We start from the raw sequence: 17746 nt of genomic DNA, 5'->3' as shown, positions 1-17746 counted from the left end.
TGAATATTAATTGGAAGGACTGATGCTGAAGCTGAAACTCCAATACTTCGGCCACCTGATTCGAAGAACTGACTTATTTGAAAAGACCCTGATGCTGGGAAAGATTGAGAGCAGGAGGAGAAGGGAATGACAGAGGATGAGATGGTTGGATGGCATCACCGACTCTATGGACACGAGTTTGAGTAAACTCCAGGAGTTGGTGATGAACAGGGAGGCCTGGTGTGCTCCAGTTCATGGGGTTGCAAATAGTTGGACATGACTGAACAACTGAACTGATGCCGAAGCTGAAGCTCCAATACTTTGGCCACCTGATACAAAGAGCCGACCCATTGGAAAAGACAGTGATGCTAGGAAAGATTGAAGTCAGGAGGAGGAGGGGGCAACAGAGGATGAGATTGTTGGATGGCATCACCAATGCAATGGAGTTTGAGCAAACTCTGAGAGATAAGCCTGGCGTGCTGCAGTCCATGGGATTACAAAGAGTCAAACATGACTTAGCAACTGAACAACAACTTCATAGCTAGGCATTTTTGCTGGTCACTGGGAGTATAGTGATTTTAAAAAAAAATATGATCTGTGGCCTCATGGAGCTTGCATTTCAGTTTGAGAGAAAGATGATCAAACATGTAATAAGTATAAAGTGGGAGAAGTTCTGTAATAGAGGATGTACTGAGGGCTGAGGGAACAGAGAGGCTAAGGGTTTTCTTCACTGAACCTGTAGTTCTCGGGTGTCATTGTGTGTTCCCCACTGGAAAGGACTGAATTAGCACCACACTTTAAACCAGAGAAACCAGCTGGGAAGATCACTGTGACTGAGGCTGTGATTCAAAGAGATCCCTTATCTATCGTGATATCAGAGGACTTGTCCGGGATGTCATTCTCCTTTACCACGCTGTCCTGTGTGATGCTCTGACACAGAATATAAACTCCACGAGAGAAGGACTTTGTCTTACTCAGTGAAGTGTCTTAATGCCAGGGACTGAGCCAGGCACAGAGTATATGCTCTGTAAATATCTGTTGACTAACTAAATGAAATTACACATCAGAAAAGCAAGGCTTAGACAGGTCAGGTGTTTTCCCAAGTGCATATGGCAAGCAGGGGCTAAATCTCATCCTGATTCTACTAATTTTATTTTCTACTAAAGGGACTTTGGTTTTCCATTGTTTAAAAGTCCAGGATCAAACACTAGATGCATTCCACCCTCAGATAGGTGGCAAAAAGCCAAAGGTCAGGATTACATTGACACACCTTCCAGCTCTGTTCCCCTGGAAGGAGGAGCCTGATGGTTGGGAGGGTCATTTCTAACCTAGGCTACACGGTTGTACATTTCTTCTCTCACAGCTCTACGCAAGGGCTCAGATCTGGAAAAAGCCATTGCCACCGCTGCTCTGGTTTTCAGAAACTCTTCTGACCCTGATGGTAAACTCAGAAAAGCTACTGCCAAAAATCTGCTGCAAACCCAATTTAAGACTTTCACAGAGGTAAGACAATTAACAGGCACCAAGAAATGTGAGCCATACCATAACAGCTGGCATGAAAGAGTAAAACAGAGGGACCATTTTGGGCTTGGTGGTCAAAAAAGAGCTCCTGGAAAATTATAGTTGTGAAAAATGAGATTAAGAGTGATCTAGGGGTGAGGGCCGGTGGGGAGTGGTGGCATTCCAAGTAGGGAATCTGATGTAAAGTATGTCAAAGAAATCTGAGGTCCAGTAAGTGTTAGTGAAAAGCGGGAGGGAAGTAAGAGCAATGAGGGAGGAAGCCGGGCAGGGGGTGAGAAGTCGTGTCTTACAGAGGCATAGCCTGTGGGCAGGAGGAAGCCAGGGATGGCTTCTTAATTCCCGAGGAAGAAATTACACCAGCTGCAGTAAGAGATGAGACTCCAAGAGGGTGGGGAGTGGGGCAAAGAAGAGAGGAACGGTGGTGAAGGAATGCAAACACAAGAAGACGTTGGTTTGGGCTAAGGTGGCAAGTATAAGGGGCCTTTGGAAGGTGGAATGAACAGGATCTGCTGTGAGGGCTGAAGAACAGGAGGGAGCGAATAATGATATGTCAGTTCTGACTGTGGGAAGAAATGGATGGTGGATCCATTTTCAGAGAAGAGAAAGACTGGAGAAGAATCAGATTGGAGGTGGGGTGGGAGGTGGGGGCAGGTGATGAGTTCTGCCAGCTTGTGTCCAGCTTAAGGCGTCCTTGAAACTTTAAAGTTGATAAACTCAGACAGCAATAGGATATGTGAGCAGAATGGTCAGAGTAGAGATCTGTATTAAGCGAGTGACCAGAGGGAGGGACCTAAATGATCTAGAGGCATCTTTCTCAAACCTCAGTCACCTGATACTATCTTCAGTACTTCTTTTAAAAAAAGTATTTCTTCATTTATTTGGCTGCACCAGGCCTTAGTAGCAGCACATGGGATCTAGTTTCCTGACCAGAGATTGAATCCAGGCCCCCTGCATTGTGAGTGTGAAGTCTTAGACCCTGGACCACCAGGAAAGTCCCCTATCTTCAGTGTTTTTCCTGTATCTAGCCTGTATTAAAATTTACTTAGAAAATTTTAAAGTTAACACTCTACTTAAAGTTATTTTATATAGAAACTTGATCACTATTCTAAATGTAAATTCAGTGAGTGGAAATGGAAGATAGTAAAAAACATAGTTGACTGTACATTCCTATCTAATATTTATTCTCACATCACCTAAAATCAAGTTACATTCTACTAGCTGTACATGTCCAAACTTCAGAAAATAGTAGCCTTGGGACAATAGGTAAGGAGAAAAGAGGGCTTCGTGCTGAACCTAAACCACCAACATTTAATGGTAGGCAGAGAGAGAAAAAACTTAAAAGGAAACAATCTCTCAGGTTCTATGTGTATTCTGAAATACATAAAGGAGAAATATTATAGATCCTTTAAAATATAAATATGTGTATGGTTTTAGTGTACTACAGTTACATACGGTGCCATCCACTGGGGAGTCGGGGTCAAAGGCACAGCTTCCTAGGATTATTTCCAAAGAGCATGTGTGAGGTGTTTTTTGTTTTTTTATTCCACAAATAAGTGAATTTTTTAAAAGCCTGTTTCATAGAAACAGTGAATATAATGGTGGTTGCCAGGAGCTGGGGAAAAGGGGTGATTTAGGTCAAAGGGTACACATTTCCAGCTATAAGAAGAATAAGTTCTGAAGCTCTAATCCACAGCATGATGACTGGTTAGTAATAAGGTACTGCATACTTGAGAGTCTCTGAGGGTAAGTCATAAGCATTGTCACCACACACATTAATTCTGTGCGAGGTGATGGATGTGTTAATTATCTAGATCTTGGTAATCATTCTGCAATGCATATGTATCAAATCATCACATTGTACACTTTAAATATATACGGTTATATTTGTCATTGTTCCACAATAAAGTAAAAAAAAAGCTTGTGCACGTGTGTGTGTGTAAAGAGAGAGACCGAGACTACTGTATGAGACAAAGAAAAATGACTGAAAAGAAATGTTAATAATAGTTAGCTATCTTTAGGTAATAGGGTAAAGGGTTGTTTTTACATTCTTCTGGGGTTTTTTTCTGTATGTCCAATACTAAACACATATTGTTTTTGCAATAATTTTTTTAAGCTATTTTTTTTTTCAGCCAGAAACATCAGATAAGATTTGACAAGAGATCCAAAATTCTGGGGAATCTTTACAGAGAGGGTGGGAGAGCAAATCCTATATCATCAGTTTGCATCAGAGGCCAAAAAAAAGAGACAGATCTCAGCGAGAAAAAGAACACTGCATGTACTTGGCAAGTCCTCAGTGAGCTTTTGACAAGTGTGAGAATGAGGACCTAGTGGATGAGTCTCATCCTGATGTGATCCACTATCTGAGAACATCAGAGGAAACGAATTAAAACCAAAGTTGCCAGGAAAGATCTCAGCCTCGTGCCACTGAGTGTAGACTAAACCCAGGAAAGGCAGCCGATTCCGGGCTCTCTAGCAGCAGACTAAGCCAGATCACAGGGCAATCCCACCCTCTCCTCCGAAAGAGAGTAGAGACTTATTTCAGGGACCTGGGGGGATTGCTCAGCCCTACCGCACTTAGTCTCAGTGGTCCCACTGCGTGGTCCCACTACCAGACATGTAGTGTCATGGCAGAATGCTGTCTTGGACCACCTTCCCTGCTCTGCCCTGTGAGAGTGCCGAAGGCAGGTACAGTGAGTGTAAGAGTCTCCGTAACCAACTGGGCTTCCTTCTAAATCCTCACGCAGGGTTCTCTGGGAAAATGAGCTGGACCTTCTGGCTGGGTCCGGGGTCTGAAAGGAACATGTCCTTCCTCATAAGCCTAAATGTAATTTGGGGGATCTTATTTATCCCCCTGAGTCAGTCACAGATAATAAAACTGAGCACCTAGATGCACTGCTAAGGAGATACAAAAGCAAGATGGCAGGGCAGGCCCAAAAGACTGGACCTCCATCAGCTCCGTGCTCTTAAAATGCACAGCAAAAAGAGAGGAGTTAGACCTCCAGCCATCTCTGACCTGAGGGAGGCAGACATAGGTCCTTCCACCTTCACTGGTAAGTGTCGCCTCTTGAGGAGCAGCCTAGAAAAGATGAAGGTCTTAAGCCTGTGCAAGGAATGTATCATCACTTCTAAGTGCCTTAGTCGTTGCTGCAATGAGCTTTTTTACAGCCAGCACATGAGTGAGGGTTTGGGGTTAAACTAAATGCAGTGAATCAAATGACCTTAATGTGTTTTTAAGCCACTTGGGAAGATATTTCACAAGCTGTGCTTGGAACTGAACAGTTTCTCCATTTATGTGCTTTTCACAGGTTTTCCTTCAATCTGTTTCTGAGGTTTGATGAACTTTGGTTTGATTTATGATCAAGCTAAGTGCTGAACAATCTTTCAAAGCACATACTTTCTTTTAGCATATTTTACTTCATTTTTCTGGATAATCAAACTCAGTAGCTCACATAGTGGATACCTCCAATGACAAAGGGATTGTAATTTGAAAATCAGAAAGCATAACAGTAACTGTATTTGTAGAGAGGTAGTATAGCTTAGCGGTTGAGTGAGGACTCCAGAATCAGGTAGCCAATACAGTGAATCCTGTTTCCACACTCATAGCTGTCTGTGATGATGCGGTGGTAGTTGCTCAGTCATGCCTGACTCTTCATGACCCCATGGACTGTAGCCTGCCAGGCTGTTCATCCATGAGTTTCTCTGGGCAAGAATACTGTAGTGGATAGCCATTCACTTCTCCAGGGGATCTTCCTGACACAGGGATTGAACCTAGGTCTCCTGTGTTGCAGGCACATTCTATTACCATCTGAGCCACCAGGGATGTTTGGGGCAAATTACTTTATTCTCACTGAGTCTCTGGCCTTCCATTGTAGGGTAGGAAAATAATATGTATTCAATAAGGTCACTGTGAGCACTCAGATAACCCATGAAAAGATTTAACACATTGCTTGACTAGTAGTGCTGGTAGCAACTTGACATGTTGTTAATAACATGTTTACTATTGCTTATTATCTATAAAACCAGGGCAGCACAATGAATTAGGCTTTTTACTTTTCATTCTTACAGGGGCAAGAAACCAAAGCAAGGTACAAAGACCTCCTTTCTGAACTTGACGAACACACAGAAAATAAGCTGGATTTTGAGGATTTCATGGTCTTACTGTTAAGCATCACTGTAACGTCAGATTTGCTCCAAAATATATGGAGTGTAAAAATTACACAATAATCAGCTTTAAATAAATAGGCAAATTAATGACAAAATACAATGTTAAATGATTTAAACTTTTTTCATTTTATTTTTGATCAATTGAAGGTACTGATCATGTACCTGGGGTTGCCTAGGGTGGGTCTGATTGCTAATATTCAGACCCATTGTCACTACAGAAATCTATGCACACTCTTCAGGAATGTTTAAATAACATGATATAATCTCTGATGCTTTAGAATATAATAGGTTTGATACCACCAAATATTGCATTGCTTTTGCTGTGTCAGTGTCTTAGAGCACTTCCCTTATAGTCACTGAGCCCCTCACTCATTCATTCATCAAACAATGTGTATTGAGCTTCTACTTGATGGTATTCCTAAGGACAAAGTAATGAATCAGCCAGTCTCTGCCCTCAGACATGCCTGCCAGAGTCTCAAAAGAGGAGACAGACTGTGAACCTTTTATCAATCAATTTCTTATACAGTATAATTATGATTGTGATAAGGGCTACAGGCTGCTGAAAGAGTTGTTATCACGTGACTTGGGATCAAAGGTCAGAAAAGATCTACTGGCCTTCTGAAAAAGGCTAAACTGAAAGAGGAAGAAAACAGATCAGTGGCTGCCAGGACTGTGGGTAGGACATGGAATTGTCCACAGATGGGCATGAGGGCACTTTTAGGGGGATGGAGATGTTCCATACCTTGATTGTGGTGATAGGTACATGACTGCACACATTTGTCAAACTCTTAGAACTACACACACAAAAGGGAGGTGAATTTTACTTTCTGTGAATTCTGCCTATATATGACTTGTTGTGTTAGTCGCTCAGTCGTGTCCACCTCTCTGTGACCCCGTGGACTGTAGCCCACCAGGCTCCTCTGTCCATGGGATTCTCCAGGCAAGAATACTGGAGTGGGTTGCCATTTCCTTTTCCAGGGGATCTTCCCAAACCAGGGATTGAACCCAGGTCTCCCGCATTGCAGGCAGATTCTTTGCCAGCTGAACGGGCGGAGAAGCCCTATATATGACTTGCTGCTGCTGCTGCTGCTGCTAAGTTGCTTCAGTCGTGTCGGACTCTGTGCAACCCCATAGACGGCAGCCCACCAGGCTCCCCCACCCCTGGGATTCCCCAGCCAAGAACACTGGAGGGGGTTGCCATTTCCTTCTCCAGGGGATCTTCCCAACCCAGGGATGGAACCCAGGTCTCCCGCATTACAGGCAGATTCTTTACCAGCTGAGCCACTGGGGAAGCCCTATCTATGAATTAAAACCCCATAAATCCCAATATCTTTGTAACTTCTGGCCATGATTTAACCAACAACTCCTTGAGAATATGATCTAAAAATGGTCGTGTCCTCAGGTCACACATTCCCTGTGGCTATACCTGAATTCCTGAGTTTAAATTATACACACACATCAGTCAATGCCTAAGTCTTTGAGATAGACTTTCACCAAGACTTTAATTCATTCCAGATTTATTGTAGCTTCCTAAGTTACCTCCCTCACCTTCCCTTTTCCTTCCAACCCAACACTGTAAGCCTCAGAGGCACATGTTAACGGATCCTTTCCAAAGGAGAACCTCCACCCCTGGTCTGGAGAAGTGTTATCTCATCCTCTGTGTGTGTGTGTGTGTGTGTGTGTGCACACACATGTGCCTGTGTGTGCTCAGTCATGCCTGACTCTTTGCAACCCTGTAGTCCACTGGGTTCCTCTCTCCATGAAATTCTACAGGCAAGAATACTGGAGTGTGTTGCCGTTTTCTCCTCCAGGGGATCAAACCCATGTCTCTTGTGTCTCCTGCACTGGCAAGCAGATTCCTTCCCAGTGTACCATTAGGAAGCCTGTTATCCCATCCTGTAGTGTTCCAAATCCACCAAGACCAGATCCCTTAGCCCTCCTTACTTTCCAAACCTTAGTCTAAGTTCAAAAGTCTACACGTTTTCCTTGTCAGGGAAAGCCTCAGACTTTACCCTCTGTCACCATTTTCATAGAAGGAATGTGCATTCAACAGGACTCGACTCATGTGCCAGGTGCTTCATAAATATTAACTCAATTCCCATCATAACCCTCTGAGGTTGGTATTAGTATTATCATCTCACAGATGAGGAAACCGAAGCACCGAGGTTTTGATTTTCCAAAGTGACACAGCAGGCAGATTGCTGAGTTCTCTGCCCTCCTTGTGGACAGTGTCAATTTTGTTTTAATATTAGACTTCATCGTGAGCAATAGTATTACAATTCAACAAAAATAACTGTGCACATTTCAGGCACTGTGTGAGAGAGAGTGTGGTACCAGCTGGGGCCTGGAGAGCCATTTGGCATTCCTCAAATAGAATCTGTGGGATGCACTCCATCCAAGCCCTTTGTATCTTAGTTGAATGTAGCCGAATATGGCAACCTTGGTGACCAATCAAAAGGTCAAATTCACACCTTTCAGGGAAGGAGAAAAGAGACCCTGGCCAATGCTGTGAGGAAGAATCTTGGAGCCATTCCAACCCCAGGGCTCCCCATAAGGATTTTTGAAACTCCATTCCAGATGGGAAGTTACTATCCTCTGAGGGGAAAATCATTTATAGAATCTATTTTAGCCCAGTGCAAAGAATGAAAGCAGAGCAAAAGCTTGAGAAGCATCAGTGACAGACAAATTGATGAGCTTTACCCTAAGACTTTAGGAGGACTGAAGCTGAAGCTGAGGCTTCAATACTTTGGCCACCTAATGGGAACAGCCAACTCTTTGGAAAAGACCTTGAGGCTGGGAAAGATTGAGGGCATGAGGAGAAGGGGAGGACAGAGGATGAGATGGCTGGATGGCATCACTGACTCAATGGATGTGAGTGTGAGCAAACTCCAGGGCATAGTAAAGGACGGGAAAGCCTGACATGCTGCAGTCCATGGGGTCACAAAGAGTTGACACGACTTAGCAACTGAACAACTGTGCTAAGACACTGGGTCCACAGAAACCTCCCCTCTTGGTTGTAGTACCAGGACCACGATCTCTACTCTTTGAACAAAGGTTCCATCTTGAAAATATTACTGGTCATCACAGGTGAGATTATGGATGGAAATCTGTCATGAGATTCCTTCATTGCAAACAGCAAAGCCCACAGGAATTACATACACACATACATGTACACACACACAAAGGAAAATGGCACAGGTTGTATTTATCTACAAAGTCCAGTGGCAAATAAAGAAAGGGCAGAGAATGCAATGAATGTCTACAAAATATTAGAAACAGCAATGGAAAACAAAGTCAAGGTTTTGCTTTCAGTGTATCTTAAATGAATTGGTTTATCTCTACTTCTGCCTCCCTCATCTCTACCTCTCCCTCTGTTTGTATCTCTACTTCTTGACTAGCCTTTTTTTCCTGATTCTTGGCCCAAAAGCCAAACACAAAGTTCTCGTCACTGACTTGACATCTCTCTCGAAATGTTCAGGCAACACTCAGGAGCATCTCAGAAAGCCAATTCCAGTTCCCAGGAACAAGAACTTGATTGGCTGAATTCAAGTAGGGGCCACTCCAGATCAAGCTGTTTGTGGCCAGGGATGAAAGTCATGTGCCCACTTAGCAGGGTCTGTGGGAACTCTCCCTGCAAAGTATATGGACAGGTTCTCAAAGAAGGGAGGGAGGAGCTAGGGATGAAATGACTGACAGAGGAAATTATAAGAATCTCTGATACAAAATCCGTAACTTGGATGACCACGGCAGTGTTATTTGCTTCTCAGGCACAGGCGCAGCAAACACGAGAACTGGATGGAATTATCTCCTTTGTTATTCCAAGTGAAACCTTTCTTGAATTGTCTCTCTGTAAAAGGAGGTAACCTGAGCTTCCCTGGGAAGTTTCCTGTGATTAAATATAGTTAAGATCTTCCTGTACAAGAGCTGTGAGCACGCTTGCAATTTGGTGAGCATGACAGAAACATACCCAGTCCTAGAACCCCTAATTTTCTTTATTACTGCATCTAAAAAAGGGTCCCAGTATGAGATCAGGAATCGTGCTTTAAACAGTCCTTAGTGAGAAACGGGGAAAGGGCTGGAAGGAAACGAACAGGAGTCCTGCACATCAGGTGACCTTTGGCACTGGTAGAGCTGAAGAGAGTCCTTAGCTGAATTCTGAGCTCTGAGAAGGGCCGGGAAGGCCAGTTTCCAGAATCTGGCAAAGGTCCATCCAGCCCATGGACAAGAGACAACCATAACCCAGTGAATTCAGGCCTGAAAGACATTGTGCCAGTTTCTCTAATTTCAGTCTAGGACACATGGCTTCAGATCTCTTTTATCTTTTGGTGGGGGAGAGGGGTTGCAGTTTGGAAATAAGCGAAGCCTAGTGTAAAGTGGGCTCTCAGCGTGGTTTCCATCCCTGTGCCATTCCTGCCCCATGTGTTCAATACTTCATCCAAAATCACGAATCTAAGAACCGTGAACGCTAAAGTTTTTCATACTCATTTGGTGACAAAACATGAGCTATAACTAACTAGAGGCTGTTCGTGGTTTTGATTTTTTCCACTTCACATGAGCGTTCAGATGGTCTGGGTGGGAGCTCTGTGCCACTGGAGGAAGCGCTAGCCTGGAGAAGAGCACCAGGCAGAGGGCTGGACTCTGGTCCCAGCTTCGCCATCACCAGCCCTGGGGCCCTGAGAAAGCCCTCCACCTTTTCTGAGTGAGCCTCAAGTTTTTTCAGATCTAAAGTTGGGATCCAAATGGGGCCTGTTTTCTTAGACAAGTCACTGTGAGAGTTAAGGAAGTACATAAACCAGGAATATAAAGTGGGCCTGTGTACATGTCTAATATCCATTCTGATTTGCCTCATTCTAGACAGATGGTCATTATCATTATTCTTGACCATGGCTGCCCCTAATAGAACATCTACTACATCCAAATATTTATAGATGGCCTTTTACTTAATTCCCTAAATAACTGTAAGAGACTGGTATTGTTATCTCCATTTCACCAAAGAGGATGAACTTTAGAGAGGTCGAGTGATTCACCAGGGCCACAGAGCAGTAAGTGGTAGAAAAAACCAAGGTGTCCAACCCACATCCCTCTTGTGCAGCAGTCTGGCTCCCTTCTGTAATGGCGAGTGGATAGAAAACTACCCAAAGGAGAGCATCGCCGTGACTTAAGGCTTATACGTGGTCACAGCACGTTATTCTCCAAAATGAGGAGGAAAAGGAGGCAGAGGAAGAGAAGCTGCAGCAGCTCACATTTCTGGAATCCACAGGGAATCAAGAAGCATTAGAGGGGAAGCAGCAACAATATAACTTGCTTTTCCTTGCCTTTCTATGTCATTCAAGAAGGAATTTTTGTTTTGGGGGAAGGCAGTGGGATTGTAAAATCTGCGTGATTTTAGCTTCAAGCTAGCCCATGGTTTTGCTTGAAGAAAGTATAAACGACAAGAGGGAGGCCATGGAAGGGAAAGGGGCTGTTCCCAACATGCACATGTAGGTGGAGGAATGCAGATGCTGATGTGAAGGATAGAACCCTGAGTTTCCCTCCCAGGTCTGCTCCTGCTCACCTCCTTCCATGTCTCAGATTCTTCCTTACTTAGTGAAAGGGCTCTGTGACTAGATGTTCCTCAAATCCCTTTCCATTCTGAAATAACCTTTTGTATTAACCAAGACTTAAAGAAAATCATAACAAGTGCCAGTGAGTATATGGACAAAGTTTAATGACTTAAAATCCTATCTCTTCTACTTCTCTTTTCTAACTTTAACCTTGGCAGGCTGTGGTATAAGCCCAATACACAGAGGGCTAAATGTCAGAAAGCAGGAGATATCCTAGAGAGTAAGAAAAGAAGAAAAAAGAAACACTGATGGTTTCTCAGTGCTTTGTAGATTTAAAAATCTGTAGCTATGATTTATATCAGTTTTGAAAGTGCTACGTAAGTCACACAATTCATGTGGCCATTTACTGGCTTGTCAGTAACATCTTTAAAAGCAAGAGCCCTGCCTGTTTTGTATCGTATCCTCAACACCTAGAATAGTACCGAAGAGGTGCTCGATGAATATGAAATAAACGAATTAATGAGTGAATGAGTCCTTCTCAAACAGAAGAGGTAGAAAGGGGGAACATTAAGATGCTTGCTTGGATACAGGCTAATGTCTTGCTGAAGAAAAGAAAGCATGATGTGCTTTCCTGGCAGATGAGCAACCTTGGTCTTATTACAAAGACTGCTACTTTTACTAATAAAAATCGGTAAGAATGAAGATCTACACTCAGCTTAAGACTGCTTTTGCTTTAATTTATCTCAGAACCAAAAAATCAGCCATGCAGAGAATACTCTCAAGATCAAAGACAGAGTGAAGCATTCCCACTATCTTGGGGCCAGTGGACCCCACATGGAGTGGACAGTCCGACAAAACAGAGGAGCTCAGACCTCAGAGCCACCTCCAGCTGTGATTATCTGGGGGCAGAGCCACAAAGTGCACTCCAGACCCTTCTATGTCTTACTGACTTGGGGACCTCAGCCATTTATGTGCATGCTCAGTTCCTTCAGTCATGTCAAACTTTTTTGCAACCCTATGGACTGTAGCCCACCAGACTCCTCTGTCCATAGGATTCTTGAGGCAAGAATACTGGAGTGGGTTGCCATTCTTTTCTCCAAGGGATCTTCCTGACCCAGGGATCAAACCCAGGTCTCCTGTGTCTCTTGCATTGCAGGTGGATTCTTTACTGCTGAGCCACCAGGAAGCCTTTTTGTGTGTGTGTGTGTGTAATAAGATAAAGCATTTTCAAAATTCAATAATTTATGTTTATATTCTCAGCAACCTGCCTCATCTGCTTTGCATTGTAGTTTTCTGTTCTTTTTTTTAACTGAAAGGCTATGCTTTGACCTGAATCAGATTTGCAGTCCACAGTGGGACCACGTAAAGGCTTCCCTGGTGACTCAGATAGTAAAGAGTCTGCCTGCAATGCAGGAGACGCAGATTTGATCCCTGGGTCAGGAAGATCCCTTGGAAAAGGGAATGGCAACCCACTCCAGTATTCCTGCCTGGAGAATCCCATGGACAGGAGTCTGGCAGGCTATAGTCCACCGGGTCACAAAGAGTTGGACACGACTGAGCGACTAAACAACAGGTTAATCCCAAGTAACCTTTGCCCCCTTCACTGGGTAAAGAGCAGAGGACCTCAGGAGCAGGACAGTCGTGAGGCAGCAGCGTCTCAAGCAGTCTCTGAAAGCTGGAAACTGGCTGCTTTCTCTAAATCTCTCTCTTTGAAGGGAAGAAGGCTGGAGGTACCGGGGGCCTCTGAAGGGCTTAATGAAAATCAATGATGAAATTAAAAGTGAGAAAAGCAGAACTTCGATTTTCCTGAAACTCTGGTCTTCAATGGAGGAGCTCTGACTGCCCCCTGAAAAGCATATGTGGAACAGTGAAAACATTAAATGCCAGAGCAGTGTGGCTCATCGCTCATGAACTGTCCATGCCGGACTTCCTCCACCCATGCCCTCCCTGAAGTCAGAAAGGGAGGAGAGGTGAAGAATGGAAATCACTTCTAATCTCTGGGAGAGCATGTAAGAATGAACTGAGAACTTGACTCTGGAAACCCCTCTGGAATTAAGCTAGAGGCAGGTGATTGGGCTCAGAAGAAAGGGAGGCTTTTGTCAGCACCTTGAGCCTACACACAAAGCCAGCTTGCTCACGATGTCAGTTCTGATCTTCATTTCAACAGGCCTGAGCTGCCCCCAGGCTGATGCCAAAACTCTGGAAGAAGATGTCATCACAGAAATCCTATTAGCTGTACCTGGAGTACCTCAGCCTGAGAAGCGAGGCTCTTACTCTTGTCTGTATCCTAGGAAGATGGGTTGATTGCACTCATTGGCATGTACACAACCCATGTTCACAACCAGCATTTGTGCCCATTGATCTAGGCAGATGTCATATGAGTTAGAGACTTTGAGTGTCACTCTGTAGCAGATGATGTTTATGCTAGGCATGTATCTTCTCAGTACACATGAGTTCTTCTGTCACCTTAGGGGATAGTAACATCATTAAGAATATAGTGGGATCAGAAATTGAAAAAAAAAAAAAAACTTGAGCTAAGTAGGGGAGACTTGAGAAACATTAGGCTGGGAAGTTGGGTAGAAGCCAGACTTTAAAAAAAAAAAAAAAAAAGCCTTTAAGACCAAATTAAGAAGGTGTGTATACATTTACTACAGGACTTCTCAGAGCCTTTAATTGGTAGATATCTTAGTTTGAGCTCCCTCAGAAGCACAACCTAAAGATAAGAATAGAATGAGTTCATCTGGGAGGTGATTTCAAAGAACTGCACTTGGGGAAGAGAGGCCCATCAGTAAAGTGTACATTCATGAGCAGCTTGACCCCTGTGGGCAGTGGGGACTTGGCCCCACAGATGAGCTCTGGGATTCAGTGTAGATCATGTCTCCAGAGTTTGCACAACAATAGGCAAGGAAGCTAAGAAATTCTCTCCCTTATATTGTCCATCATTGGCTGAAGTCTGCTTTCGAGGTCATTAATTCTCCAGTACTCCCAGTTTGTCCTGCTCCCTGAGTCAGGAGGCAAAGACAACTAATAACAAGAGCCACAGGTGTGTACAAAAGTCAGAGTGTGCAGTGCTTGGATGCAGTGTGCACAGGGGCTGTTGCAGTAGGGTGTTGGAGTTTGTGAAGTTCTAAGAGGGGAGATAAGGTTCATGCATTTTCCCAATGTATTTGACCACAACATCCTTTTGAATAGAGAGTCCTGGAAGACTAGTAGCACCCACATTATATGCTATGAGCGTTCCTTGTCTAGATCAGTGGTCGATATATTTTGCCTATAAAGGATCAGACAATAAATATGTTTGGACTTGCAGGCCATATGGTCTGTGACAGCATCTTCACTCTTGTACCTTGAAAGCAGCCATAGACAATATGCAAATGAATGGCCATGGCTAGGGTCCAGTGAAACTTCATTTACAAAACTAGGCAGCTGGCCAGATTTGGTCCTTGGCTATGGTTTAGTGACCCCCAGTCTGGATCATTCCTACAGCTCCATCCAGCTCTAAGATTCTAAGACAGGACTGTGGCTGTCCTGCTGAGCCGAAAGGTCTGATTGAGTGATAGCAAAGCCTTCGCTCCCTCCTCCTGATGTGGATTCACAGTAAATGTGACTCAGATCATTGTGTCTAGTCCCTCTGGAACCCATTCCAACAAGCCCTCTGTAGCAGCCTCTTCATCCCGTTTTGCCCACAGCCTCTCTGCTGGGGAAAATCAACTGAGCCTGAATTTAATTATTCTGCTGGTGAAATAAAAATAGTGCTGCCCTGAGGCTGCCTGATGCCAAGAATTTTTCATGGCACAGGAAGAGAAAAAATTAAATAGCAGCTTGAAATAAATAGATCCTACCCACTCTTGATCAAGGGCCTAGAGAGGTGTGAAGACTGGGGGAAGAAGGGAAGTGGTCCTGGTGGCAAGACCCCACTCCCCCTTCTTTACTTTTGAAGTTGAAGGCGGTAGGACAATAGTCCCTCCTGATATGCCCACTTAACCTGAATTTATTGACCTCCTAATGAATGCCAGGCATTCATTCTTTCATTCCGTGAGCACATTTTAAATGCCTACTTTGTACATCAATTATTAAGAATTCTCAGTAATTATTAAGAATTTCAAAATGGTGACAGCAGAGCATTAAACTAAATAAGGAAGCCTTCTACGTATTATGTGCTGAGTATGTCACACCCATGAAGCCAGCCTTGGTGCTTGATGCTGATGTTATAAAGATACATGTTTTCAGCATAAGCTCTGGGAGGGCAGAAACCAGGTCTGTCTTGCTCACTATTGCTCCTTTAGACTCGCAATCTAATACCCAAGCAACTGATACATATACAGTGGATGGATGGACAAAAGGAAGGATGGATGGGTGGGATTGGTGGCCTCTGGATGTTGCTGTTAGGAAAGTATCTTAACTTTGACTTTCTAGCATCTGTTTGGGTAAAATCTTTCATTCATCCTCCTATGATGTTTCTCAGGTTCTTATTTTGTCCTACAGCTGAGTTTCAGAAGTCTCATTTCACGGAGTAATTAATAGAGTCATATTTCTTCTGAAAAAGTTGGAATTTTTGAGGCTGTGTGTGCTCTTGGCACAAAAGAGAATACTGACAAGAGGATGCAGTTGCCAAAAAAATATTAAAAAAAAGGAAATTATGAGAGGCATTTTGCAGAGTAAACACTGTTAGGAGGAAGGAATGATGAAGCTAAAATAAATGTTTCCTGTGGAAGCCTACTTTGTACTACAAATCATGAAGGGGCTTGATTGCATCGCCTACTGGTGATAAATAGCTTGCAATTCATTTCTTTCTCCTGCTGACTTTTGGCCAACACACTGCAAGATTCATGCAACTGTTATTTGACAACCCCTTTCTACATGCTGGGAGGAGATGAGACAGGGCTGTGCCCAGAGAAACACCTGGTTTGGGGAACCAACTCTACTGCACACTCCCCACCACTAGACATGCTGTTGTACCGATCAAGGCCCCCACGTGGCACAGCTAACACACACAAGCAGGCTAGCCAAGGAGGCATTATCAAAGGAACCATTTACAGAAGTGTGGACAGGGTAAGAGAAAACAACAAGGGGTAATGTAGCACCCCGGACCGAGTGATAGTAGGAGCTGCTGGTACTGCTTCTAGAGCAGACAGACGGTCCACAATATACAGGTGAGAAAATTGGAGTTGACTCTCCCAACCAGGTGGTCCAAAAGCTCAAAGGAGAAAACATAAGTGACAGCTCTTGGAAAACTGGAATTATCTAAATTAAACGTACTCCTGCACCATTCCCATGATCTGATTTTTTGTTTGTGTTTCACTCCCTTTTTTTAATTTTGGTTTTTGCTCTTATGATTACAGACAGATCTCGTTTCCCTGTGCTTTGCTGTATTGCACTTTGTAGTGCAGGGGATTTAGTCACAGTGAATTCTGTTACTCAGGCACAGGGAATGAGTGGATTCTGGGAGACAGCTCACAAAGTCTGCTGCAGATACATGCACTAGATATTTGCTTTAGGATGCTATGTTTGTGATGTGTTTGTCTTTGTGCTCACCCCACTGTTTTTTTAATAGTCTTCCATTGCGCTTGGTGTTTGTACCTGTTGAAGCAACAAGTGTCATTTTATAATTCTGCAAAGCACATGATTAAGGGATACACTTCTTGAGGGAAAGGTGATGGGAGGACTTGCATTGTTCCCAAGTAGGAAATTTTTAACCTCAGTAAGAATGTGAAGGAGATCATACAGAAATCTAAGCCCAGGAGAAATAAGACCACAAAATGCCTAAAGGACCCACACAAGTCCCCAGATGAGCTAGTCAACCAAGGATGCCAATGTAAACCAAAAAACTAAAACGTGAGGATAGGAGGATATATTATTATGTATTTATAATTATTTGTATATTTATATATTACATATGTGTGTATGTGTGGTATATGTATATGATGTATGTATTTCTATTCCATGCTTTCTCTGGCTATATATATATGTATTCTAAACCAAATAAGTGTTTGAACTAAAAACAGCCTTCAACAAAACCTGTCCCAGTGTGCTTGTCGTTGCTCCTTATATATCTTGTCACACTAATAATATTCAACAAGTTTAAGATTGTTCTCACATGACTCTGTTCTTAACAGTGATTTTCCTGCCTCTTCAAGTACTCTGTCAGGCAGTCAACAGATTGGTGATGAGTCTGTTGTTCCAACTGCGTTTCTCTAGGTAATTATGAACCCTAGGACACGGTGCTGAAACAGTCACTCTAGAATGTTTTGGAAGTGCCAACTGCTTCATTAATCTCCCACCTGTTGTTTCACACTTTATGATGAAATGCCACTGTCCAGCTTTATCATCCAGACCTAAACATGCAGAGCATAACACTGGGTTTACATGCAGATTTACCATCCAGGATGTCAAACAAATTAAACATGGTTAAGTGTCAATGACCTGATATTCAATTGCAAACAGCTCTGGCTTTATTTGGGTGAGTGGGTTGGGCTAAATGGAACCTGAAGCTCTGAAATATAATTCACCCACCGTTTCTGCTTAACGATTATGCCAGC

General features: G+C 43.4%; 1 protein-coding gene across 3 annotated transcripts in view; it reads left to right on the top strand.

Moving 5' to 3' along the window:
- Positions 1–17746, top strand: part of SNTN (sentan, cilia apical structure protein) — a 61845-nt gene that overhangs the window by 8084 nt on the left and 36015 nt on the right. For 2 of the 3 annotated variants that reach the window (XR_006057159.2, XM_027958205.3), the window contains exon 3: positions 1343–1482. Coding sequence is in view for 2 of the 3 variants with exons in the window: in XM_027958205.3 (XP_027814006.1) it covers positions 1343–1482 (140 nt within the window). In the remaining variant the exon portion in view is untranslated. Of the gene's footprint in view, positions 1–1342; positions 1483–5565; positions 17308–17746 lie in introns of those variants that run through there. The other variant, XM_004018347.6, reaches the window with a different exon arrangement.

The sequence above is a fragment of the Ovis aries genome, chromosome 19, assembly GCF_016772045.2.
Source record: "Ovis aries strain OAR_USU_Benz2616 breed Rambouillet chromosome 19, ARS-UI_Ramb_v3.0, whole genome shotgun sequence".
NCBI classification, from domain to species: Eukaryota; Metazoa; Chordata; class Mammalia; order Artiodactyla; family Bovidae; genus Ovis; species Ovis aries.
The sequence above is the reverse complement of the archived record's forward strand: the minus strand, read 5'-3'. Positions and strand labels throughout refer to the sequence as shown.